The sequence below is a fragment of the Raphanus sativus genome, chromosome 6 (assembly GCF_000801105.2).
Source record: "Raphanus sativus cultivar WK10039 chromosome 6, ASM80110v3, whole genome shotgun sequence".
NCBI classification, from domain to species: domain Eukaryota; kingdom Viridiplantae; phylum Streptophyta; class Magnoliopsida; order Brassicales; family Brassicaceae; genus Raphanus; species Raphanus sativus.
Window position 1 is genome coordinate 20,059,102 of NC_079516.1, and position 23,712 is coordinate 20,082,813.

Below are 23,712 nucleotides of genomic sequence, written 5' to 3' on the forward strand. Positions count from 1 at the left end.
CATGCTTTTGTCTGAGTTATAATTGTTGGCAACACTTAACATGTCATTTGATTATTTTAATCATGTGGAAAGGTTTATTAATGAGCTTTCACTATTTGTTTGCTTTTATTTTGTATTTCACTGTTTGTTTGTTTTTATTTTGCTTAGTTTCCATCCAAATTTGACCTTATAAACTTTACCGATCTTGAACTCTCTTTTCATAATATTTTTTTGGCGTATGAAATTTTCTTATTTATTTTGTTGATGACATTTGAAGAACAATATTATAAACAGATTTTTTTTCTTTTTTTGTAATTTTTCTATGTATTTTTGAAATTTATATATTTTAGATTATCTAATCTACAACTAACTAATTTGCTATTTTCTAAATATTTTTTACCAAGTTGAAGTTAATTAAGTTTTTTCACTAAATATTTATTATTTTACTTGTTATATCTAGGAATATAATTAGTTTTTTGTGACAAAAAAATCTAATTAGTTTTGAGTTTCCAACAGATACTTCTTTTGTCATGTATCTGAGTTAGAAACTTGTGGGGCCAACAGCAAAATATTGCCTGAACTCATGGCCTTTTGGAAGCACACTTAGAGCTAGTCATGGAGCATGTTCAAGCCATGAATCAGAGCTTTCGTATTGCATAGCAAAATTGTGTACTTAAGTTGGTGCTTTCTCAAGTAAGCAAAGAAAAGTCATATCTTTATCAAAATTGTGTACTTTAAATTGGTGCTTTCCCAGGTAAAAAAAAAAGAAAGTCATATAGTTTTTACACCGAGAGCACAAATCATTATATTGTTGCACAGCTTATTAAGCTATTAGATGCAATCCTAAGTTGCTCTTCTGTGGTTTTCATCATATGTCTACAGTCAAGATCGGAGGACTGCAAAGAAAATTAAAGAGGCAAAAACACAATCAGAAACATGGATTTGCAATATATAACGATAAGAGAGTAGGAAAAAGAACAAATGGCCACCTGCAGTGTGATAACGTTGTGCAGAACCAAATCAATCTCTGACTTGGATGGTGATAATATCTTCCTTGACTTTGATGTCCTTGTGCATCATCAAGATCACAGACACAATGCATTGTACCAAATTCAATGAGTTTTGACTGCTCTCCAAGTCTTGTTGGCCTGATGGTTCCAGCATTACTGTTTTCACCAATCACCAATCACAGTCCTTTCAGAACATGTTATGTGAGGTTGAAGCTCCGATCATACAGGAAAAGCAAGATACTAAACAGTAGACACATGTTTGCATGTAATGGTAAAAAAGGCTTGTCCTAGCTTCTGGTGTTTCTGATAAGAAAAAAGGGGTCAAATCCCAAAAGATTAAAACATAAAACATTTAAGGACACCACAAGCAAAAGGGAAGTAAGTTCTCACATTGACTATATCGATCAAATATCCTGGTAAGAATTCACTTGTTACGTTGGTTTCAGAAAGTCTTGTAGGTCTTTGAGTCCGACTTGCAGATCATCCTGAGTATGCCACAATCAATCATTGTCCAAAGCAGGCTTCAAAATCTGCACCAACCAACCATTAAATTATTTACCATGCTAATTTAGCTATACGATTGTCTTTAGATATAGGCGTAAACGCAAAACTTACTATTTGTTTGATACAAACTTTCTCTAGAAGCTAGAGGAAAAGAAAGCTATCACCGATTCCTAACAAACATGAGCACACAAGGTTTGTAAGTGCTTTAAATGTGTCTCCCGCCATTCATTACTCTCAATCACTGAAACTGAAATAAACATAAAGCCATAATAATAAGGTAAATCTATCATAAAGTTTGAACAAAAAAAATCTATCATAAAGCATTGATCACCGAAAACTTGCAGATTCCAGGCAAGAACTTAATCGGATAACTCTAAAACATTCAATCAAGGTGATAAAGAAGATTTTTTTTTCTAATCTCACAGTGTCTAAGCAGCGGTTAGCTTGTAAATTAGCAAGCAAGATGGAGGAACTCGCCATTGTTGGAGATGGTGATTAACAGAGATTGTTCTTTCTGATTTGCGGGAGTTACTCTGTTTATCGCTGGGAGCATACACATTTATAGGTGGAGCATCCGTCAGTTACTTTAGAAGCTGGTGAGATCAGTTGAATGCTTCAGAGTGGAAGAAGTGGGTTGATCACGTTAAAGCCCGAATTAAAGAACATATTAATGAAAGGTCGAGGCGTTACGCCAAGTTGATCGGCGCTTTGTTTCCTGCAAAACTCAGACTCTGAGATACGGGAAAAAATAGAAGGTGAAAAGATGAAGAAACCTATAATTTTTTGGGCTTGACACAATAATTTTAAAAAGCCCAAACACAAGTTAAATCTATTAGAGTAAACAGAAAAACAAAAGTCTAGCCCAGCAAAAGATAAAAAAGCTACCGGACGCGCAACAAAACCAAAACGCGTGGGAAACACTGATGCTCTACCGAATCGACACGTGTCGAGAAAAGCCCCACCTTTCCAGAGTGACGTGGACGCAGGAAAAGACAGATATGCCTACTTTATTGTTATAGATTCTTAGACATATACGTTATTTAGTATTTATTCGGGATTTATTTTGGATTTGAAATGTTTTTTTTGAACTTTTCTATTTTTTTAGATTTTAATCTAGTTCCGATTCAATTCGAGTAAAACTCAAAATACCCTAAAACAAGACCAATTTGTGTATTTATGTCAGATTGATCAGCTCCCTTTGGTTCAAATTCATTTTTGAGTAAAATTCATGTCTGAATACTATGAGGTTTGGAACCAGAACTTAGGGGGTGTTAGTGGAACTTACATTTATATAGAATTTGTTGATTCTAAAAGTTGAGAGATTTGTTAAATTTGAAAAAAGTTGTAGAGAATTTTGTATATTGTGAAAATCTATGAAAACAAAGTGTAATGATTTTAAGAATCCAAGGGAAACATGTAATATTCTCAAAATCTTGTTTTATGAGTTAAAATATCAAGAATTCAACTTCCAACAACACTTACTTTAATAGATTTGTAGAATCATTAAAATCTAAAAAATTTGAATAACAAATGATTTTTATAGAATTAGAGAATCAATAAACCAATAACACAAGATTTTAATGAGAATGTGAGAATCTATAAACCAATAACACTAGATTTGAAAATTCTAAGAATCATTATAAATCCAATCCCCACTTACAACCCTTAGGCTAGTTCAATCCGGACTTCGGTACGGTTTCAGTTCATTTTATAAAAATCAGCTACCATATCTAATTTGGTTTGGTTCGGTTTATATACCATCAGTTTTCGATTTATTCAGTTTTACACCAAAAAAACTATAATTGTATTTATTTTATAAAAAAAATTAGATTATATGAATAGAAATCAGATTTTATAACATAAATATATATTCCTTAGTCTTACTTTTAAATACAATATTTATATATTATTTAATTATTAAAATAAGAGTAAGAAATAATAATATCATAATATATTATATAATTATATTTTAGCAAAAGGAATCATCAGTAAAAATAAAACTATGTTTTATTTACTTTGATGAAAATGAAGAAAAAAATAATCATTTCAACTCAAAACAAAATAAAACTATTAAATCAATGTTTTGATTGTGAATATCATATTAATATAAATTATGCATATATTATTAATCTTACTATATAAAGCTTGGTTCTTCAAAGTTACTAATTAATACGATCGGGACACATGGCAATTATAATTTTAAGATTGTGACATGTGTTAAAATACATATAAGTAAATAAAATAAATCTTATCTTTTTTTAAAGATTAAACCAAAAAATTATTTACATATAAAAACGATTTAAAAAAATTAAAAGTAAATAAAAAGTAAAAAATAACTATAAAAGAAATAAAAAACAACTGTAAAGAAATATTAAATAATGCTAATTTTCCTTTATTCAAATCCTAATTTAAAAGGTCATAATCAAAAAAAATTGTCCTTTAAAAACGATTTTAAAAAAAATTATTATTAAACCAAAAATGTAAAAGACTCATTAATGCTAATTTTCATTTATTCAAATCTTTGTAATTAATATGTTCGCGACACATGGCAAATATAAATTTAAGATTGTGACACGTGTGAATCTAGCTCATAATTAAAAGTTATATACTAAGATAATAACAAAAACATTTTTTGTTAAAAATAATTATAACTATTATCTAATAGTATTTTTTTTCTTTTTTAAATCCTAAACAAAAAATAATTACAAAATATATTTGATAGTAATTTTCCTTTTAATATTGTTACATATGTTAAAATATATGATGATCAAAATTATATATATACTAAGATAAAAATGGATTTTTAAAAAAGTAATTTGATAGTAATTTTTCCTTTAAAATTATTATAATTGATAGTAATTTTCCATTTTCACAATCCTAGGCAAAAAATATTTGATAGTAATTTTCCTTTAAAATAATTATAGTTATTGTCTAAAATTAATTTTGAAAAAGGTAACTTTCCTTTTAGTAAGTTTCTAATTTTTTTTTTAAGATTTAAAAAATGAAAAATATTATATTTTATAAATCTTTCTTATTTAGAATTTTTAAAAATACAAATATTATCATATAGTCTGTTACAATAATTTTCTGTTTAGAGTTTAAGAAAATTATATTAATATCAAATAATTATTTCAAGTTACTCCTAAATATTTTTATAATTACTATTTTACAGTTCATATCACTATTGTTTTTACAATTTGTTTTGTAAATTAAATAATATTTAGTATCAGGTTCATCATCAAATACTCTTTTTAAAAAAAAATTATTATGAAATTAATATTTCCTCTGTATTTAAAAAAAGAAGCACATGTCACAATCTTAAAATATATAATAAGATTGTCATGTGTCATGATCATGTTAATTATAAACATTTAAGCGATATGTGATAATAATTTTATTTTTTCTTAATTAATAAAATAGGTTTTTATTTTTCTTTTTACTTTTTAAAATCCTAACATACATATATTTTTTTTTCCTTTTTAAAAACAATTCTGATGGAAGAGAATAATAAAAATTTATTTAATATTTATTTTAATAATTTGATGATAAACATGATACTAAAATCTACTTAATCAAAAAAAAATTTATATAATAATATCTTTTAAATCTTTTACAATTTTTTTTTCAAATCCTTTTTCAAGATTTTTAAAAAGTAATATTTCTAAACCAATTACTATTAGAACTTTTTAAAGTTACTTTTTACTATTAAAATTTTTAGACAATAATTATAATTATTTTAGAAGAAAATTACTATCAAAGAATCTTTTGTTTAGAATTGTTAAAATGGAAAATTAGAACAATTATAATAATTCTAATATTTTATTTTCAAAAATAATTATAAATATTATTCAACAGTAATTTTCCTTTTTTAAATCTTAAAAAATATAATTACAAACGGTTATTTAATATTAATTTTCTTTTTAATATTGTGACATGTGTTAGAATATTTCAAGATTAAAATATATACATACTAAGAAAATAGAAAAAGAATTCGAATAAATAATTTTAAAATTAATTTAGCAGTGAAAATTAATTTCTTAAACTATTTAACAGGGAATTTTGAGAAAAATTTCCCTTTTTAATAATCCTAAAGAAAAAAGGTTTATCAAATAATTTATTTAATACTAATTTGTTTTAATACAAATAATATTGTACATATTATTATAGATAATAATTTTTGTTTATATAAAACTTGGTTCTTCAAAGATAATAATTAACATGATTGCGACATGTGTCATAAATTTTAAAGATTGTGATATATGTAAAATATGGTACAATTCTCTTTTTTAAGATTTAAAATAGATTAAGAAAAATAAAAATTCTCATTACAAAAATAGTCTTAAAGTACTATTTAGATTTAATATTGTTAAAAAAGAAAAATTACAAATTAACATTTTTAGTATTTTACATTATATATTGTTAAAAATATTTGATAGTAATTTGAAATTTTTTATTGCGACATGTTTTAAAAATAAGATACAATTCTCCCTTTTTAGGATTTAAAAGAGATTAAGAAAATGAAATTTTAATTACGAAATAGTCTTTAAAATTTATATTTTTAAGATTTAGTATTTTAAGAAAATGAAAATTGAGACATTACCATTTTTAGTATTTTACACTATATATTGTTAAAATATTTGATACTAATTTTCATTTTTTAAGTTCTAAACAAGAAAATAATTGTAAAAACCTATTTTAAAGTAATTATTTCTTTGTTAATTTGTTTTCTAAAAAATTGTGACATGTGTAAAAAATGATATTAATTCTCTTTTGTTTATGATATAAAAGAGATTTAGAAAATATTTTTTTTATTACAAAATAGTCTTTTATGGTTATTTTTAGGATTTATAAAAAATACTATCATATAGTTTTTTACAATTACATATTGTTAAAAAGATTGATAGTAATTTTTTAGGTCTAAACAAAAACAATTGTAAAAAGATATTTGAAATTAATTATATTTTTAATTTTTTTTATAATTTTTTTTTAAAGATACTAAAGTAAGATAATTATAAAAGATAAATATTATCTTTTAAGAAAAAAATATTAAACAATAACGAATTATAAAATCCAACAAGTACAATAAATTATTTAATAAAAATAATGAATAAAAACTAACTATTAAATAAATAATATTCCTTTTTCAAAACCTAAACGAAAGAAAATTGGAAAAGTATTCTTATTAATTTCTTATAATTAACTAACTTTCCTTTTTAAATAATTGTATGTTAAGCAATCATGAAAAAGAAGCTACAAATATTTCACACTATAATTAGGTTTAAGTTTTCATATATTAGTTTTACAAAACAATAGTATTTATGTGAAAAATATTACATGAGTATTTTATTTAAATTTGTTGATACAACTCTTTTTTTTTTATTATCATTATTACATCTTATGATGCTAACATATTTTTTTTTTAATTATGAGGTTGTCGTCGTACATGAGTATTTGTCAATATGATTAATATGTGTTTGTACATATAAGAAAATATATAATTATTAAAACATAAAATAATTTTTTATTATAAAATAAATCTCACACAATATATGCAAATCATTCATAAAATTATAATAAAATAATTATTATTTTATGTTTTCTATTAAATTAAACATCAAACAAAACCCGTTGCAACGCAACGGGCTCATATCTAGTATTAATATAATATTTACATTATAAGTATACAAATATTTGTAATTAATCAAAACACTGGCTCGCTTTCTTGTATCAACCCCTGTTTTTTTTGTCCGACCAAACGTTAAACCGATTCCTTTCTTGTGCTAAACCGATTATTATTTTTATTAATATAACCAATTGGAAACAGAAGTCAAACCGGCGGTGATGGAAGGAAACTGAGATTTTTGTAGCTCCGGCGAAAAAGCATTCCCTTCTTGTCCATTACTGAAAAATCGAAACATCAAACATATGAATACATACACATATAAAAATAGAGAGATGGAGAGGGAGAGGGTAGAGAGACAGCACCTATTGAGGAAGAACAGAGTGGAAGGATGGTCATGAGTTTGAACCGCCATGAACAAGTAAATATAAAAAAGAAGCGAGAAGCTTTTAATATGTATAAATCACACAAAGAATATGTATGTGTCTACGGTTGTATAGGGCATGGTGATGAAAGTGGAGAAGATTGGAGCTTTGATTCGGGATTCTCTTTTTCTTTGGATTGTTAAAGAGATATCTACAAAAATAAACTGGAGAAATAAATGGTGAAGAGGAGGAATGCTAATGGGATGGAAGTTTTTAAGGGGAGTCTTTAAAGTCTCTGTATATGCACATAGTCAGCATGATTCTCATTTATTATGAACCAAATGTTGAATACTTGAATCGCGTCTACATTTATTTACTTTTCTTTTTTAAAGAAACGGATTATTCGTTCTTTTAGAGTGTACAAGAACAGTGACAAGGTACCAAACAACGATTTCTTCCCGAACCAAAAGCCGATGTACTTGTTCTCCAGCATCTGGAACGCCGACGACTGGGCGATACGTGGAGGCCTCGAGAAAACAGACTGGAAAAAGGCTCCTTTTGTGTCTTCTCACAAGGATTTCGCCGTCGAAGGCTGTCGTTGGAAGGATCCGTTCCCTGCTTGTGTCTCCACCACAACGGACAACTGGTGGGATCAGTACGATGCATGGCACTTCCAAGACACAAAAGATGGATTATGCATGGGTGCAACGTAATCTCGTTGTATATGACTATTGCCAAGACCGTGAGAGATTCCCTAAGCTTCCTTGGGAGTGTTCCATTAGCCCTTGGGCTTAAAATCCTTCTTTGTTTTCAATTAAAGTATTAAGTGGAAATTGTTGCTGTAATAATTTTTTAATTGACTTTTTTGCATTTCATTTCTCCTGGATTATATACATATATATTACACAAACATTTTTACACAAACCTTATACTAAAAAAGTCACAAACCAAACGAGTAAAAATACAAGTTACACAAGCTACAAATACACTTTACACAAGCTATAAGTACACTTCACACAAACTAAAACACACTTTTACACAAACTTTATTAGGATTGAGTTCTCTTACCATGTATCAATATTATTCTAAACAAGGTGTGAGGACTGAACGAAACCATCGACCCTTTTCTTGATCTCATCAGGGTTTGCGCCCACCAGTTTGTCCATCGTATTACCATCCTTCAAGAACATAAAAGTCGGCATCGCCTTTACCTCTAGCCGTCTCGCCACTTCCTGACCAGTTCAACATGGTATATAAAAAAAAGAAAACCATAAATGATCTACCAATCTAGCTATAGTTCAGTTTCACAACACATGTCAAGGGATTATGTTTCTTTAAATATTCTTTCATTCTATATGATTAAGACCCAAAAGACTAGAGACACACAAGTAGTATTTTTACCTTGACTTCATCAACATCAACTATAAGAAACAGAGCATCCTTATAGCTAGATGCAATATCTTCGAAGAACGAGTTCATAAACACAGAAGGAATACACCATGATGCTGTGAAATGAGCCACGATCTGTAAATAACATAAAGAAACAACTTCCGTTGGTAATTCATTATGAACAGACAAGGCAGATCCATTCATTTAACTACCCTCAACAAGTAGTCCATAACTTAAAGAGTAACACAATTTTGCTATGGTGGTTCATGTGTTAAGAGAAATATATATCTCTTGGAAAGGGAAGTGATGAGGAAGGTGAGAGACTTACAGGACAAGCCTGATTCTTGGCTTGACTCACATAAAAGTTCCATGATTCTGCAGAATCGACTTTAACAACTCGTGAATTCTTCTGCTGTTCTTGATCTTCCATCTCTTGGAGCTTTCTTTTAATCTCTACGTACTAAACTTGGCTTCTTATTTATCTCTCTGCAAAAGAGATAACATGATTCGGTGTTTCAGTGTTTATCTACTCAAGGATGGGACGGAGTTATACTCAACAAACTAAGGATGAGTCATGAGAGTGTGGCCCATTGTTTTTGAACGATTTATATAAATATATTAATAGATAGTAAAAGATATTTATTAATTATCCTCTACTGTTTGGAATTACATAACTTTTGTTAGTAATTACATAAAAAAATATTCCAACCTTCCTTACAGAGGACGTGGCATATGAAATTTTATTTCTTTTCTGAAAAGAAATTACAAAAACAACTTAGTTTCTCAACCCAAACTAAGTAGAGAAGAATATGAACACAAGAAACTCTGTTGGTTTGTGCCTTCAACAAAATCATTTATTCAAAACAAAGTCCAACAAAATTAAGCAAAAGCAAAAATCATTTTTCTAAATTATTCCATCCTTTGTAGTAGGGTAAATAAGGGATCATCTTCTTTTAGCCCGAGAGAGCTGCGTTCATAGCACTGTGAACTTCGACACCAATCTGTGCTTCTGCCTTCTCAAGATCTGTTGTTGCAGAAGCAAGTTTCTGCGTGAACTCAGCTAAACCCTTTTGGACTTGGCTAGCGTCGATGTTCTCAAGCGGCACGGCCTCAACAGCGATAATGTCAGCGACGGAATTTGCGTGTAGAAATGCGAATCCACTGCTAACAAAGTACTTCTTTATGTCAGTGCCTTCGTGAACGGACATGATACCGGGTTTCAGCTCAGCGATTGTTGGAACGTGTCCAGGCAAAACACCCATTTGTCCTGTTGTTGCGGGAATGATGACCATGTCGACCTTGAAAAAAAAAAGCCATTAAGCTTTGAGTTATAATTAATTATATATATATATATATATATATATATAAGAAAATAAACCAATCAAGAACTAAGTTTAGTTTTGGTATTGTGTGAAAAGAAAAAGATGATGACATTCGCTTTCGTAGGCGGCAAAAAAAGAAGATCTCTCAATGCATAATACTATACATGACGAGATACCACAACGAATAGACATTCTACAGCATACTGATTCATATGTAAACCAACAAGTCCATATACGATAAAAAAAAACTCATGAAAATTAAAGGTATGACTGACGTTCAGTCTACATCATCTCAATAGAAAAGAAAAAAATTCAAAATATATATTAACAAGCAGCACTTAGATTTTGTCAATATCACGGTTTCAAGATGATAATATGAAACATACATTGCTTGCCAATCCCAATGTATTAGACACCATAGAAAAACAGAAAACACTATTATAACCATCTGCTATGAACAGAAATAACAATAACTCGTTCAAGTGTAGATATCCAATAGCGATGATTGATAAACAAAGAATTTAGAGGAGGCAGACAGGCAGTGGATTAACCAAATAGTAAGTCTAAACTCGTCAAAGACGAATCTAACAAGCAATATTTTACAGACACAAGACATGATTAACCTGAGTAGAGTTAGACAAATGAAGCTTGTTCTTTGCAATCTTACATTGCTGCAGAAACTAGAGATCATTATTATCATTCTAGCACTTGGTGACAGTTTCAGCTTTGGCCATCAAAACCCTAAACTTATAGCGCGGTCGGTCAGATCTAACCAAAATCAAAAGTTTTTAGACCTAATTAACCACATTTTCATACCTTAATCATGAAATCAAACACATACACACAGTCATAGATAAAACCCTAGAAACCAAAATGTTAACATCGATCGAGGAAAATGAGAGCCAACCTCTTTCCCGGAAAGTTCAGATGCGTAAGGGAGGACGAAATTGACGGTGAGCTTGGTCGGAATCGAGGAAGCAGTCGATGGACGAGGCTTCATGAAGGAGGAAGGAGTCTGCGGCGGGTCCATGTTCGGTGCGACTTTCTTCCATGACTCCACGAATGTTGAATCGATAGTCGACGGAACTTCCGTTGAAAACGCACGATTAGTCGTTGATCTAGAGGATGCGGCGGCGGAGACAGATCGGGAGAGGAGGCGGGAAGCTTGTCTGAACATGGCGGCGATTTGGTTTTGATGACTCTTTCTCGCAGATGAGAGGAGGAGATAGGGGAGCTTTTAAATATGCTGTTGCTCTCAAGTTCTCATGTTCAGGCGTTTTGGTGGCGCGTGTAGGATCCAATTCTCAGTTTCGGCCCACAACAACTGGGAAAAGGCTTTTGTCTTAAAAACCTTTAAAGCCCACTTATTGTCCATTTCTCTAATCTGTACCTGTATACCGCCGAGCATGTAATAGAAGTAGCTTATGGGTTGCCAAGTTTCACACTTCCTGTCAGTGAGTAGAAATCAGGTATAGCTTCAGTTAGGCCTGCGCATTCGGGTCCCATTTATTGTCCATTCGTGTAATCTGTATCCGTAGTAGCTTATGGGTTTGCAAAGTTTAACACTTCCTGTCAATATTTGATCTATCGCCACCATCTTTGGTCAGGTGAGTAGAAATCAGGTTAGTTTCAGTTTATTGTTTCAAATATGCATTAGCACTCGATTCTAGGTTTTTTCGGGTTAATATATATAAGAATCATTAGAATTTCTATAAATTTCAGTTTAAATTCAATTTGGTTTTGCTAAAATATTAAGAACCGGAATTGGACAATTTCCATAGGCTACAAAGAACCTATCTGGAACCAAAACTTGCACAAAATAAAAAAAAAATCATCACCACGGAAATTGAATCAATAATTCAGACATGCACTAAGTGAAAAATATCCAGAAAAATAAACAAAGCAAGAGTTTGCAGTATATCATCTCACCGTCACCGTCACCAACACCAATTTTTAACTAAGGGTAACTTCAGATAACTTACTACAATAAGAGGATGATATTAATACTATTACACGGCAAAACCAAACGTTTTATATAGAAGCCCAGATGATTTATGGACCAACAATCTCCTCGGGTTACTTAGGTACATGTCTCTCTGCATCATCATTACCTGTTGCTGAGCGAGCCAGAAAGGCACGTACCTTGCAAGCACCCCAGAAGCCACCAGATGTTTGTTTGGACCCGCGATAGCATGATACCAAGCTGCTGAATTTGCAAAAATGGTTTACGAAACCCTTTGCATTCAGCTTTTGTATTCGCTTTATCTTTTAGCCATTGTGAGGTAGTTTTGGGTTTTGAGAGCCTTGGTTAGGAGGTTGAGATTGCTGTGGGCCTGAAAGATTTAGTGGCTGGGTGTAGTGTGAGAAAGGCTGAGAGTAGAGTGAATTCGGGAGACCCTGTGCGACAAGACTTGTTAGCATCTTCTTTTGACAAGAAACAAGTGTATATATAGAATTAGATGGCGAACACTAACTACTAGTAAGGCCTCAATTGTTTGCATGAGTTTGTGTTAAATGAACGAGATCAAGGATTAGTATTGTTAACACCAAAAGGACAAACCTGAGACTGAAGACTAGGATTGTTCACGCCAAAAGGATTTTGTTGTCCATCATCCTGGGATGAATCGATAAAGCCAGCCTGGGTGAAAAGACCTTGTGCTCCATGTGCCATATACTCCTGTGTAAGCAATAGAGAAGACTTCAGATATAGGTGGATGAACTTATTTTAATAAAAAATATTGTGTTAAAAGGAAAAGCCAGGTGAAACACACCTGAGACATGAAATCATTGCTCCCACTGAAACGAGAATAACCGCCTTGAGAATTCTGGTTCATAAAGTTTCCAGTAAACGCTCCATGGGGTCCTTGTGTGTTATACTCAACTGCATATCCTCCCTGTGAGGCATACCAATAAATTATATACACTTATAACCCAGAAGTCAAGAGTCGATATAAAAACGTGAAACTAGTCATTCCTATGTGAAAATTTAGACGTATCGACTTTAAAGCACATAGTTATAGATCTAGCCCAACCTCCGAACTTTGCTTTCAAATTTCCAAAAAAAAAAAAACTTATCCTACTCGTACTATCCTATATCAGAAGAGAAACTACACCTGTGTAGAATAGTCGCCCATGTTGTAAGGAACATGAGATCCCTGGCTCTTGAAATCATCACCCAAGAAATCCTAGTGTTATTGACAGATAGGAGATTAAACAACAGAAGAAAAGTAGAATACATTGCGAATGAATTACCAAGTAACATTAAACCAGAAGACAACCTGAGATATGCCGCCCATAAATCCATCCCTGAACGCTTGGCTACCCTGAAAAGGCAACTATCGTGTGATGATTTGAAGTAAACCAAAAGAAACAGAGCTCTAATGCTTCAGAAACTAGATGAAAGATAAAATTATTTAAAGAGATTCGAACGATATTTACATATCCAGGTTGGGAGAGCGGACCACCAGGTGAAGGCTGGCTATTTGGACTATCAAGGGGATAGTTTACGTTAGGGCCAATAGTTCCAACATTATGCTGGGTGGCTTGTTGGTGGGGAAGGTGGCCCCCAGCTGAACTTCCACGACCAGTACCAACAGGTCCACGAGTTGGAATAGCATATGGCTGAGAAGGAGGACCACCAGGAAACGGTGAAAATGGCACCCTAGGTATTGGATAGCCAGCTGGGTGTAATCTCGAACCACTTGGTGGGCCAGAAGGCATATAAGAACCACCAGCTGAATCAATAGAAGAAAAGATTTAAACATGGGGATCCACACTAGGTGGGGCCAGAGGCATATGACAACCACCAGCTGAAACAATCGAATGACAAAAGCACAGATATAATCACAGAAGATAAAAAAGGTACAGGACATTTACTTACCCCTTCCACGGTTGCCTCTTCTGTCAGCATTGGGATTATCATTTCCAATCATGCCAGCCCCACCACCATAAAATGGTCTCCGATCATTATACATCTGAAAAAGAAGTAAAAAAAAAAGATGATTAACGTTCATACTACTATCCTTGTAATCTACGTTGATGGCCATTGATGTCTATCTGGTACCTTTCTTGGTTTTTGAAATTGTATCATGCTCTGCTTTAAATTATTAAGAGGTCCCTCAACTAAGCACTCATGTTCCTGCCGATATAATGAAAACAAACAAAATGATCAAATTGGAGTAAACGGATAACATGCCAAAGGTTCACAAAGAATGACTGTAACAACTCCTGATTCCCGAGTGGCAACAGAAGGTGAAGATAAAGATCCGGTAAAAGACCTCACTTCTGCTTTAAAAGATAGGTGTTACCTTGTAATGTGTCAGCAAGCCATTCCACAGAGGCTGTTTACTAAGAACCTTTGGGTTTCCAAGAATAACAATTCCATAGCGAGCACGTGTCAGTGCAACATTGAGCCTCCGTGGATCATTAAGGAATCCAATTCCCTGAAAACCATAAAACCAGCAGTTAAAAGTCAAATCCTACCATGTTTGTCAGAAGCAATATACCACAAAACACCCACAAACCTGATGCTCGTTACTTCTGACACAGGACAATATGATGTAATCTTTTTCTCTTCCTTGAAAAGAATCAACACTGGCAACCTGTAGAAGTGTAAATTCGAGAGCTTGTTAAATAAGTGACTGGATCAAATAAAACCTTTTTAAACCCGAGTTTAACAATTGTACCTCAATTTCCTTGTAAAGTTGTTGTCGGAGAGAACCATTTCTTGCCATGTAATTAACAATATATGCCCTCTGTCCCTCGTATGGAGTTATCACTCCAATCTGGTCACAACGAGCATATTTTGATAACCTCAACATATGACAAAATAATTTACTAGACATGGTAAACAATCCTAGTATACTCACCTGACTGGGGACAACCCCACTCTTTAAGAAAGCGGTCACAAGTTTCTCCACATTAGCAGCCTCGGTTCTATTTAGGTATGATGTTCCACTAGCACTGATCTCCTCTTGCCCCAGCTGTAAATTGAAAAGACAAGATAAATGGAAGATTACTTTGAATGGGTAGTAGACGGCAGGCCCATGCCCATGGTTCTGGTAGACCATATTTTGTAAACCTTTTAAACTAATCCCAATGTAAAATTGATACCTGGACATAGAAAAACATGGGCCGATTAGGCACGGGCCAGGGGAAATCAATCCCTGTTGTTTGCCTTTCATTAACCGTGACTCCATTCTGTAGTGTTCCTTCATAGAAGCTATTGGATGGAAACTCGGACAAAGCTGGATGCATACGATATTGAACCTGAAAGCAAGAATGACAATATTTAACGGACAGCGAGACGTAGAGCAACTGTGAAAACGAAATAGACCACGACATTATCTTCTGTAGTTTCATTCTCCAAAGAAAATATGTCGTAAAAATAAAATTCCATTTCAAGAGGTAAATCTGCTACATTAGAGCAAAGCGACTAAATATAATACCTGCAATCTAATTGGTTTAATGCCAAGAAGCACAAGGCGTTCAAAGAGAGACTGTGCCAAGCCAGCACGAGCTGCTTTCTTGCACATAATTACGGGGCCAAGCTGACAATGATCACCAACAAGAACAACCTAGTGCAAGAAAAAAACCTGTAAGCAATCGACAATAATAAAAGGCTACAAATCAGCTCCTTGAGAACTTTAATACCTGTTTCACCCCGAGGACCAAAGGAATAAGGCACTCAGGTTCTGTCGATTGAGTAGACTCATCAATAAGGACCTATTAGAGAGAGAGGGTATATCAGCTTCCACAGAACAAGAGATGCTAAAAATTAAGTAACTAATTTTAACCTGTCTAAATCTAAAATTTGACAGCCGAAGATCCGCAGCACCAACACAAGTAGAGCAAATGACATCAGCACTCTGGGTTATCTCGCGTTCTGTTGCTCTTTTCAAATTTTTGTATTTCTTTTCATCACTGCTTGACAGCTCGCCTAGTAACATCAAAACGAAAAAGCAAAGATAGGTAAAAGGTATTTTCACTTCAAAACTTCTACAAATCAATTACTTACAGATAACTGGCAATAGAAAAGGCAAATGAAGATTATAAATGTCAATTAAAGATAACAAGTTAAAAATGCAGGACCTTGTTCATCTTTCAATTGCTGTAGCTTATGCAGCTCGCTCTTCTCAGAAGTGTCAAGATGCCGTACCTGCAAGCAACCATTCATATGAATAACCTTCAAAGAGAGAGAAAGATGAAGGGGACAGACAGAATTAAGGAGTTAAAGTATGCCACCATGTGAACTAACCTGGTAGTGAAGGGTCAAATGCTCAACAGGAGAACTCACAGCTTCCCTTGACTTTGCACAAAGGCGAACAACCTGACATCAGAGTAGGAAATGGTTAAAAAGGAAGTAATATAATTTGACAAGAATATTTTCAGCCTCTTCAACAGAATTGGATGCTGGCACTATCCAAAATTAATTTTAATACTAATAAACAAGAGTATCCAGCGTCTTATGAAAATTAAAATTAAACACAAGGTCCAAATATTCACCTTTAAGCCAGTAGCACTAATTTTTTCTGCTAGTTGGTCGACCGCAACATTACTTGGGGCACAAACGAGAACCTGTCAGACAATTATTTTAAATCTCTGGTAGTCAACTCAGTAAAAGTATCCTGAAAGATCAATAATCAGCTATACCTGTCCCTGGCCCTGTTTTGCCATGTGATACACAATTGCAGCAGAAGTCACAGTCTTGCCTGTGCCAGGTGGACCTTGGATCAAACTGATGGGCTTCTGAAGAACACTCTTCACTGCATTAATCTGAACAAGGATACGATATAAGCCGTCAAAAATCTACTATGCAGATTCATAATATAATTTCTCACTGTGTTAACAAGGCACATGAAGTCAAACGATGCTGAAGGTTCTAAGAAGAAGTTACGACAAGCATTCTCCATTAATTACCTGAGATGCATTCAGTTCTGGAAGACCAGGTACCCCAAAACGTCGTGGTAGTGTGTTCCGGACCATCTGGGCCTCAACTTCATGTCCCAATAATTGATGGTAAATATAACTTCAGAAAATAGAAACGAAGTAATTCAGTGGTTAATCAACGTGCAGTAACAAAGGGGCACACACCAAGAAGGAATCAGGCTTTCAGATGAGTGACATACCCACTCACACTTGTTTCATCCACAGCAAAATTCTTCATTGCTCCCTGCATTCGATCAAAGCTTGTACTTTTCCAAACAAAATCAACACAGAATCCATGGTTCACGTCGATTGGAACTCCCTATACACGAGTAAGTAAGGTTGAACATATTTCAACAAGTGTAAGTCAAAAAGTAACGCTAACAATTGATTTTAAGCTCACCTGATTAGCTCGGAGTTCAAGAGCAACCTCCTCTTGTGCAGTTAGCTTGACCTATAGAAATTTAAATAAATATTGGTGAGAACCTAAACGCTCGCACTTACAGGATCCACCCTGCTAACCGAATGATGGTTGTAATGATATCAAAACCACGAAAGAGGTATACCACATGTCCAACTGATTGCCAAGCTGGATGAGCAGCATCTCCTGAGTAGCGCAGACGTAGCTCATCACCCGGCACTAATCGCAATTCATTTTCCTCCTGCCACAAACGTTTAATATCAGACAATGTTTTAATCCAGTCATAATCGCGACTACTAGGTTTCAACCACCTTTGGAAAGACGAAGTAAGCAACACGCTTCTTGTTAAGACCAATATCCCAACGAACTGTGAGATTTTCCTTGCTCTGAGACTCTTTCATCATCTACAGCAGAACCAAACCCATAAGCACAAACAGTACAAGTATAGAAGGGACATGGAAAATAATCCTACAAAAACTAAATACACACCTTGTCATAATCTGCTTCGAGTTTAATAAGAGGAGCAAACACGTTTTGATACTGCAGAAGGAAAACCACCAAAAAGGTTAAATATACAATCATACTACTAACAATAGCCTCGTCCAATGTCGAACTGATTAATTGTTCCTCTTCAGTATAACTTAACTCTAATTCATAAAAAGCTGAGAAAACGAATATACCTGATATGCATCTTCGTACTTAGGTTGAACAGGCTGAGGTTCATCGTCTACACCAGGTTTTTCAAGGTCTTCAAGAGTAGCATCCGGATTAGTCTTCCATAATTCCTCAATCTTGTTTATTTGCTGTGCACTAATTTGGCGTGCCCTCAGCTGTTCCTGCTCATACGGGACCTGCAATAAACGAATTAACAATTAGCTGTAATCAGTAATCACAACCTCTTTAAAAAAAAAAAAAAAAGAGAAAATGATATAAACTAACTAACCTTAACAAGCCAGGGGAGGAAACACCTATCATCAATCAAGGGACACCACTGACTTAGGTCCCAGTTCATATCCTTGAGTGCATTCACATTCAAACAAGGATCTCTACAGAGAAGGACGACAACACTGTCTGTAGTTGCTGAGATGAAACCGAGAAGAAAGACATTCCGACACCCACAGTTGTAGCATTCGAGAATTGTTTCCCCTAGAGGACTGTCTCTATGCAGACAAACTTCCTTGTGTTTTGCTCGAACCTTAAAAAGAATCAACAAAAAGGCAATCCATTTAATAATCTTGCAAACCAAAACAAACCAAAACAAACCAAAACACTTTTTAACAGACACTACTAACCAGGTGATTCACGATATGCGAGCCGGAGGTGTTACCCCTTGAATTGCAGAACCACTTCCTACATGACGCCACATTACACCTAACCACGCAAGCCGGGTTCGAGATACCACAATACTTACACGCGTGCTCCGTGAAATCATTCTTGCCGTAATCGAAACCACCGTCATCATCACCAGTCTCCTCGAAGTTCAAATTCCCCACACCAGCGGCCAACGCATCAGCCTGGCTGCTACTACCGCGTCCCGCTTTAGCAGACAGGGAAGAAGGCGAAGAGGCCTCGGAATGGTGATCCGCCGCGGCAGGCGCTGTGCGATCGGAAGGCTCGACTACGGAGACGGAATCAGACGGCGTCGGCCATGCGTTCGGAGATCGGAACTCGGGGAAATCGAACTCCGAATCGCCTTGGGAATTGAATTCAAGAAAGGTGTAAGCGTCCACCGCGGTGTCAGGCTGAGATGCCGTATCGAAGAGATCGCTGTGTTGAGAATCCATGGGAATCGCGGGGGAGAGATCAAAGCTCCCTAAGGGTTACGATCGTGTCGCTCTTCAATTGTTGGTTTTTTTTTTCTTTTGAGTGCGAGAGTGTTAGGGTTAGGGTTATGCGCTAGTGATAGACGAATGGGCGTGTTTAGAGAAGAAGAAAGGGGGCGCGTGTGAAAAAGAAATCAATATATCACGGGGCTGTTTTTTCAACACGCGCCTAGCTTTAAGTTTATGGGCTTCCCGCACGTGATGTTGGGCCTTTCCCTCATCGTTAGCACTTTTGCCGGGTTCGATGATGGGCCATTGGGCTTAACCACAAAACTTGCAGAAAATCATCAGCATTCCCTCCTATTTTTCATTTGCTGATAAAATTCACAAACTATTTTGGATCCATGTGTAATATACAAACTAATTTATATTGCCTATTAAATACACAAACTTTTAAAATTTGCAGATTTTTCACATCATTTTAGACAGCGTTAACTATATTTAACGGAGATGAAGACAGCGTTCGTGTTTAATTAAATATGTATTTAATTTATGAAAAAAAAAATCTTTAAAATAACACTGACTAGTTTTCATTTGCTAATAAAATACAAGAACTATGTTGGATTTCCGTTTAATACGCGAACTAATATTTGTTTTCCAATTAATACACAAACTTTTAAAATTTGTAGATTTTACACATCGATTTAGACGACTTCAACAACGTTTAACAAAAGATTATATTAGTTTTACCTAAACATGTGGTTAAACTGTGAAAAGCACGCTCACCCTCAACCAAAACATCTCGAATCGATTGAGCCTTATTTTCAAGTTAGTTACAATTCGAATTCGGCACCTTAATCTATTCCAACCTCTTGTATTCTCCAAACTCTGTTCATTTTCTTCTTCTCCGGTTTGAATTCGTTTTATATTGCTTCGAAGTGGAGTCGAATTCCATGTCGTGAAAAATGACAAAGAAAACTAGGTAACTTTAAACGAATTTCTGATTTTGGAATTAGTTTAGTGTTATATGTTTCTGATAAATATTATTCATTTTAATTGCACTGGTAATGATTCAATCAAGGTTAATATAAACTATGGAAGTGTAATAGAGAAGAAAATTACCAATATAATCTACCGGAAAGATTTTTAAAGATTTTTCTATTCGCAGTTTAACCACATGTTTAACTAAACATTAACATCATATTCACTTTGAAATCATTTAGATCATGTTAAACATAGTTGACATCGTCTAAATCGATGTGTAAAATCTGAAAATTTTAAGAGTTTGTGTATTAAATGGGAAACAAAAATTAGTTCGCATATTAAACCGGGATCCAAAATAGTTCGTGTATTTTATCAACAATTCATGTATTTTTAAGGATTTTCTTTTCATAAATTAAACATGTGTTTAATTAAGCACTAACGCTGTCTTCACCTCCATTAAATATAGTTAACACCATCTAAAATGATGTGTAATATCTGCAAATTTCAAAAGTTTGTGTATTTAATAGACAACAGAAATTAGTTCGTATATTAAACGGGGATCCAAAATAATTTGTGTATTCTATTAACAAATGAAGATTAATCTGTGTATTTTTAAGGAATTTTTCCTTTAAAATATGTAAAATCTCGTAACACTTGTTTTTGTCTTCAATCCTGATTAGAAAAGCGGATCTTTTGACACGTGCTTGATTGGCAACGCAGAGCAGGGAGGAGCAGCTGAAAACAGGTGAAGCAGGAGTGGGGAATGGGGAGCTGTAAACGTGAGCTGTGAACGGTAAATGTAAATTGTGAATAAGAACTCAAAAATAGAATCTATTTTAATTGATTAAAAGAAAATATTTACTATAATTTATTTATCATATAAATATTACAAGATATGAAGTAGCATAGTAAATATTTATTTAAGAAAGAGTTAAATTTTATTTTTCTTTAAAGAGGAGTTAATATTGATTTAGTTTAGAAAATTTTGAGCATATGATACAGATACAATCCATTACTTTTGAAAAAGACAAAATTATAAAACATAAAAAACATAAGACACTGACCTAGTTCATAATTATTAGAATTCCTAAAAATCCAAAGTGACAGTAAAAATAATCATGCTATCTCTACACACAAAATGAAAAAAAAAATTGGTATTGTAAAAAAAAAAGAAACCACATGAACATTAAAGACAAAAGTCAAATAAGAGAATCACCTCAAAAATCCTAAGTGATAATAAAAAACAATCATGCAAATAATACAATAATTACTGAAGACTTGAGATGAAAATAATACAATAATTACTGAAGACTTGAGATGAAAATCAAACAGTGAGGAAGAAAAACTACGTTTTTTCTTTTTGAGAATTAAAGCAATAATCAAAACTACATTTTCGTTTTGTAAAAACAATAATATATAGGAACGATAATAACTAAAGAAAAAAGTGAGAGAAGAGAACTAGAGCATCTTTAACGGTGAAACTGTTTTAAAGTTTCTTAGTCTTATTTTTTTGTCTGAAAAAAAAAAGTTAAAAATCAAACCAATCGCGGGCTACCATACGTCGATGGTACTCGCAAATAGTGCAAAAATTCCTCTATAATCAGATCTTATTTTATTACTTTGTGATCGATTTTTATGGTTTTTTAGGGCTCCCGGGTTAAAAGATCAAATCCCTTATGTAAAGATTGTCTAACTGCCTCAACTCTTCTTTTTCTAGCGTGATAACGCAGCTATGTAAAAAGTGGTTCCAGTGTTTTAACACACATGTGACAGATAATTGAAAACAACATGATGGGGGTTGACCCTTAGCAGTTTCACGGTAACGTCTCTTTAAACGTTCTCCCAATACCACTAGATTATCACTTTCGTTCAATATGAAAATCTTGGAGAAGTTTATCTGCTTTTGTGAAGCTTTGATATGTGTTATGGAGTGCATAAAGACTCTCAATTATTCAGAAGTATTTTTCGCGACATATTGTTTTCAATTGGTGAAGATGGCGTCCTCGCCTCGAGAATGGCCAGTTTTTGCTACACACTTGGAGGAGTTCCAACGCAGTAAGATTTTATTTCCTACTTTCAAGATCCGACATATTTCAAAGGCACATAATCTAGTGGCGGATAAACTGGCATGAGGTGCTAGGAATTCCCTTTCTTCTATGTTCTATTTCGACTCTATGCCTCCGGTCTGGTTTTCTGGACATGATGCGCGTAGCTAATAGTTTAGCTTCATTATTTTCAAAAAAAATCAAAGTTAACTATAATTTTATTCAAACTTGTGACTTTGAACTAATACTTTTCAGTAATCACTTAATACACCAATTAAAATATTAACATGATATATCATATATATCAATAATTAGGATGATCGTTGTGTATATTATGGTTGAAAAATATTTTCAAGTTGTTTAAAAGTTCTCTCATATTCTTTTAGACAATATATACAAACGAAAGGCTGATACATCATCTATAAGTACCTAAAATCATATTCAGATTTTATTACTAATTATAGAATCCAGGCCCGGCTCCAATCTGTTATAGACCCTACTTAAAACTTGTAAAAACAGACCATTATTTAACATATACTTTTCATATTTTACCACAAAAACACTAACACTCTAAACAATTTTGGACCTTTAACTATGAAGTAAATATGTAATAAAAAGTTTGGACCCTGTGCTTTTGCACCTCCAGCACATGCCAAGAGCCAGCACTGATAGAATCAGTCAGAGGATTTAAATTGTATGTGTTTGAATAAGGTTATATTGGTCTAGAGTCGTTTGATACTGAGAGGCATATATTAGTAACAGGTTTTTCTAATTCAAGATATGAAGATCCTGGAGCCGTCAAACTGCCTCAACAAGGATCACTCTCCAGCTTAAAAGCAGAGTTTACAAAAGCAGAGTACAAACTCACACGCTCTCTGCAATAATCCATCAGTTATTCTACAAAAGATTTGGTGTTTTGGACGAATGCCATATCAAAACCTATTTCATCTAGGTTCAATGATTGACTGTGCTTTACTTATTTCCTTGTCTTTATGTATGAAGCAATGATGTAATCAAATGTTGTCAAATAAAATCATTATTCAGTAAAACCTTTTTATATAAGTTTTCGTTTTTGCTTGACCAGCATTCATAGTAGGCCTCAATCTTCTTTTGAATGTTGGATTTGGGCTATTGAAAGTTTGAAATCCCTCCACTTTACTTCGATCATTTTCAGTAGTGAAGATCATGATCTTATCAAGGATATCGCAAGCCTTCAGTGTGGCCTTCCCTCAAGTTCTTCTCTTCAAAGCTTACATCTATATTTCAAGATTTTTTGAATTGGCGTATGTGTCTTTTTCACACAATGCTCTCATGGGGCCTTTCCTAATCGCTAACAGCGTGGTGACTGAGGATCGATTTCAATCTTATATTGCTTCTGGTTTTTCA

General features: G+C 33.4%; 3 protein-coding genes and 1 long non-coding RNA gene across 5 annotated transcripts; all 4 read right to left on the bottom strand.

Moving 5' to 3' along the window:
- Nucleotides 1-673: 673 nt before the first annotated feature.
- On the bottom strand, nucleotides 674-7,677 carry LOC108809286 (uncharacterized). 2 transcript variants are annotated; one of them, XR_008935919.1, is made up of 7 exons: nucleotides 7,479-7,677; nucleotides 7,327-7,394; nucleotides 1,917-2,208; nucleotides 1,605-1,740; nucleotides 1,380-1,519; nucleotides 969-1,292; nucleotides 674-875 (listed from the first exon to the last, which is right to left on the bottom strand). It is a non-coding gene; the product is annotated as an uncharacterized LOC108809286 (long non-coding RNA). The 2 variants fall into 2 exon arrangements; XR_008935918.1 differs by having other exon boundaries at nucleotides 1,605-2,208.
- Nucleotides 7,678-8,390: 713 nt separating this feature from the next.
- LOC108834487 (thioredoxin-like protein CXXS1) lies at nucleotides 8,391-9,431 on the bottom strand. The gene is made up of 3 exons (XM_018607824.2): nucleotides 9,196-9,431; nucleotides 8,880-9,002; nucleotides 8,391-8,710 (listed from the first exon to the last, which is right to left on the bottom strand). The coding sequence occupies exons 1-3, from the start codon at nucleotides 9,295-9,297 to the stop codon at nucleotides 8,564-8,566; spliced, it is 372 nt and encodes a 123-aa protein (XP_018463326.1). The 5' UTR covers nucleotides 9,298-9,431; the 3' UTR covers nucleotides 8,391-8,563.
- A 162-nt stretch (nucleotides 9,432-9,593) lies between these two features.
- On the bottom strand, nucleotides 9,594-11,490 carry LOC108834486 (ATP synthase subunit delta', mitochondrial). Its single transcript, XM_018607823.2, has 2 exons — nucleotides 11,097-11,490; nucleotides 9,594-10,165 (listed from the first exon to the last, which is right to left on the bottom strand). The coding sequence occupies exons 1-2, from the start codon at nucleotides 11,364-11,366 to the stop codon at nucleotides 9,821-9,823; spliced, it is 615 nt and encodes a 204-aa protein (XP_018463325.1). The 5' UTR covers nucleotides 11,367-11,490; the 3' UTR covers nucleotides 9,594-9,820.
- Nucleotides 11,491-12,035: 545 nt separating this feature from the next.
- LOC108834485 (regulator of nonsense transcripts 1 homolog) lies at nucleotides 12,036-19,452 on the bottom strand. Its single transcript, XM_018607821.2, has 29 exons — nucleotides 18,827-19,452; nucleotides 18,478-18,729; nucleotides 18,215-18,385; nucleotides 18,024-18,074; nucleotides 17,846-17,938; nucleotides 17,680-17,775; nucleotides 17,517-17,567; nucleotides 17,317-17,435; nucleotides 17,108-17,216; nucleotides 16,841-16,963; nucleotides 16,694-16,765; nucleotides 16,446-16,517; nucleotides 16,280-16,346; nucleotides 15,985-16,127; nucleotides 15,842-15,913; nucleotides 15,637-15,765; nucleotides 15,302-15,457; nucleotides 15,058-15,171; nucleotides 14,875-14,973; nucleotides 14,713-14,790; nucleotides 14,497-14,631; nucleotides 14,253-14,327; nucleotides 14,070-14,163; nucleotides 13,628-13,923; nucleotides 13,468-13,512; nucleotides 13,303-13,374; nucleotides 12,961-13,083; nucleotides 12,750-12,866; nucleotides 12,036-12,586 (listed from the first exon to the last, which is right to left on the bottom strand). The coding sequence occupies exons 1-29, from the start codon at nucleotides 19,316-19,318 to the stop codon at nucleotides 12,458-12,460; spliced, it is 3,645 nt and encodes a 1,214-aa protein (XP_018463323.2). The 5' UTR covers nucleotides 19,319-19,452; the 3' UTR covers nucleotides 12,036-12,457.
- Between the last annotated feature and the right edge of the window lie 4,260 nt (nucleotides 19,453-23,712).

What these genes read in the sequence shown, in the direction of transcription:
- LOC108834487 (XM_018607824.2), bottom strand. Translation starts at nt 9,297, where the DNA reads ATGGAAGATCAAGAACAGCAGAAGAATTCACGAGTTGTTAAAGTCGAT. An exon ending in CCAAGAATCAGGCTTGTCCT is followed by an intron (nt 9,003 to 9,195) that starts GTAAGTCTCTCA and finishes TGTTATTTACAG; the next exon opens with ATCGTGGCTCATTTCACAGC. An exon ending in TTGATGTTGATGAAGTCAAG is followed by an intron (nt 8,711 to 8,879) that starts GTAAAAATACTA and finishes TGAACTGGTCAG; the next exon opens with GAAGTGGCGAGACGGCTAGA.
- LOC108834486 (XM_018607823.2), bottom strand. Translation starts at nt 11,366, where the DNA reads ATGTTCAGACAAGCTTCCCGCCTCCTCTCCCGATCTGTCTCCGCCGCC. An exon ending in CTGAACTTTCCGGGAAAGAG is followed by an intron (nt 10,166 to 11,096) that starts GTTGGCTCTCAT and finishes TTTTTTTTCAAG; the next exon opens with GTCGACATGGTCATCATTCC.
- LOC108834485 (XM_018607821.2), bottom strand. Translation starts at nt 19,318, where the DNA reads ATGGATTCTCAACACAGCGATCTCTTCGATACGGCATCTCAGCCTGAC. An exon ending in TCGAAGCAGATTATGACAAG is followed by an intron (nt 17,939 to 18,023) that starts GTGTGTATTTAG and finishes GTTCTGCTGTAG; the next exon opens with ATGATGAAAGAGTCTCAGAG. An exon ending in CCATGTTTTTCTATGTCCAG is followed by an intron (nt 15,172 to 15,301) that starts GTATCAATTTTA and finishes TTCAATTTACAG; the next exon opens with CTGGGGCAAGAGGAGATCAG.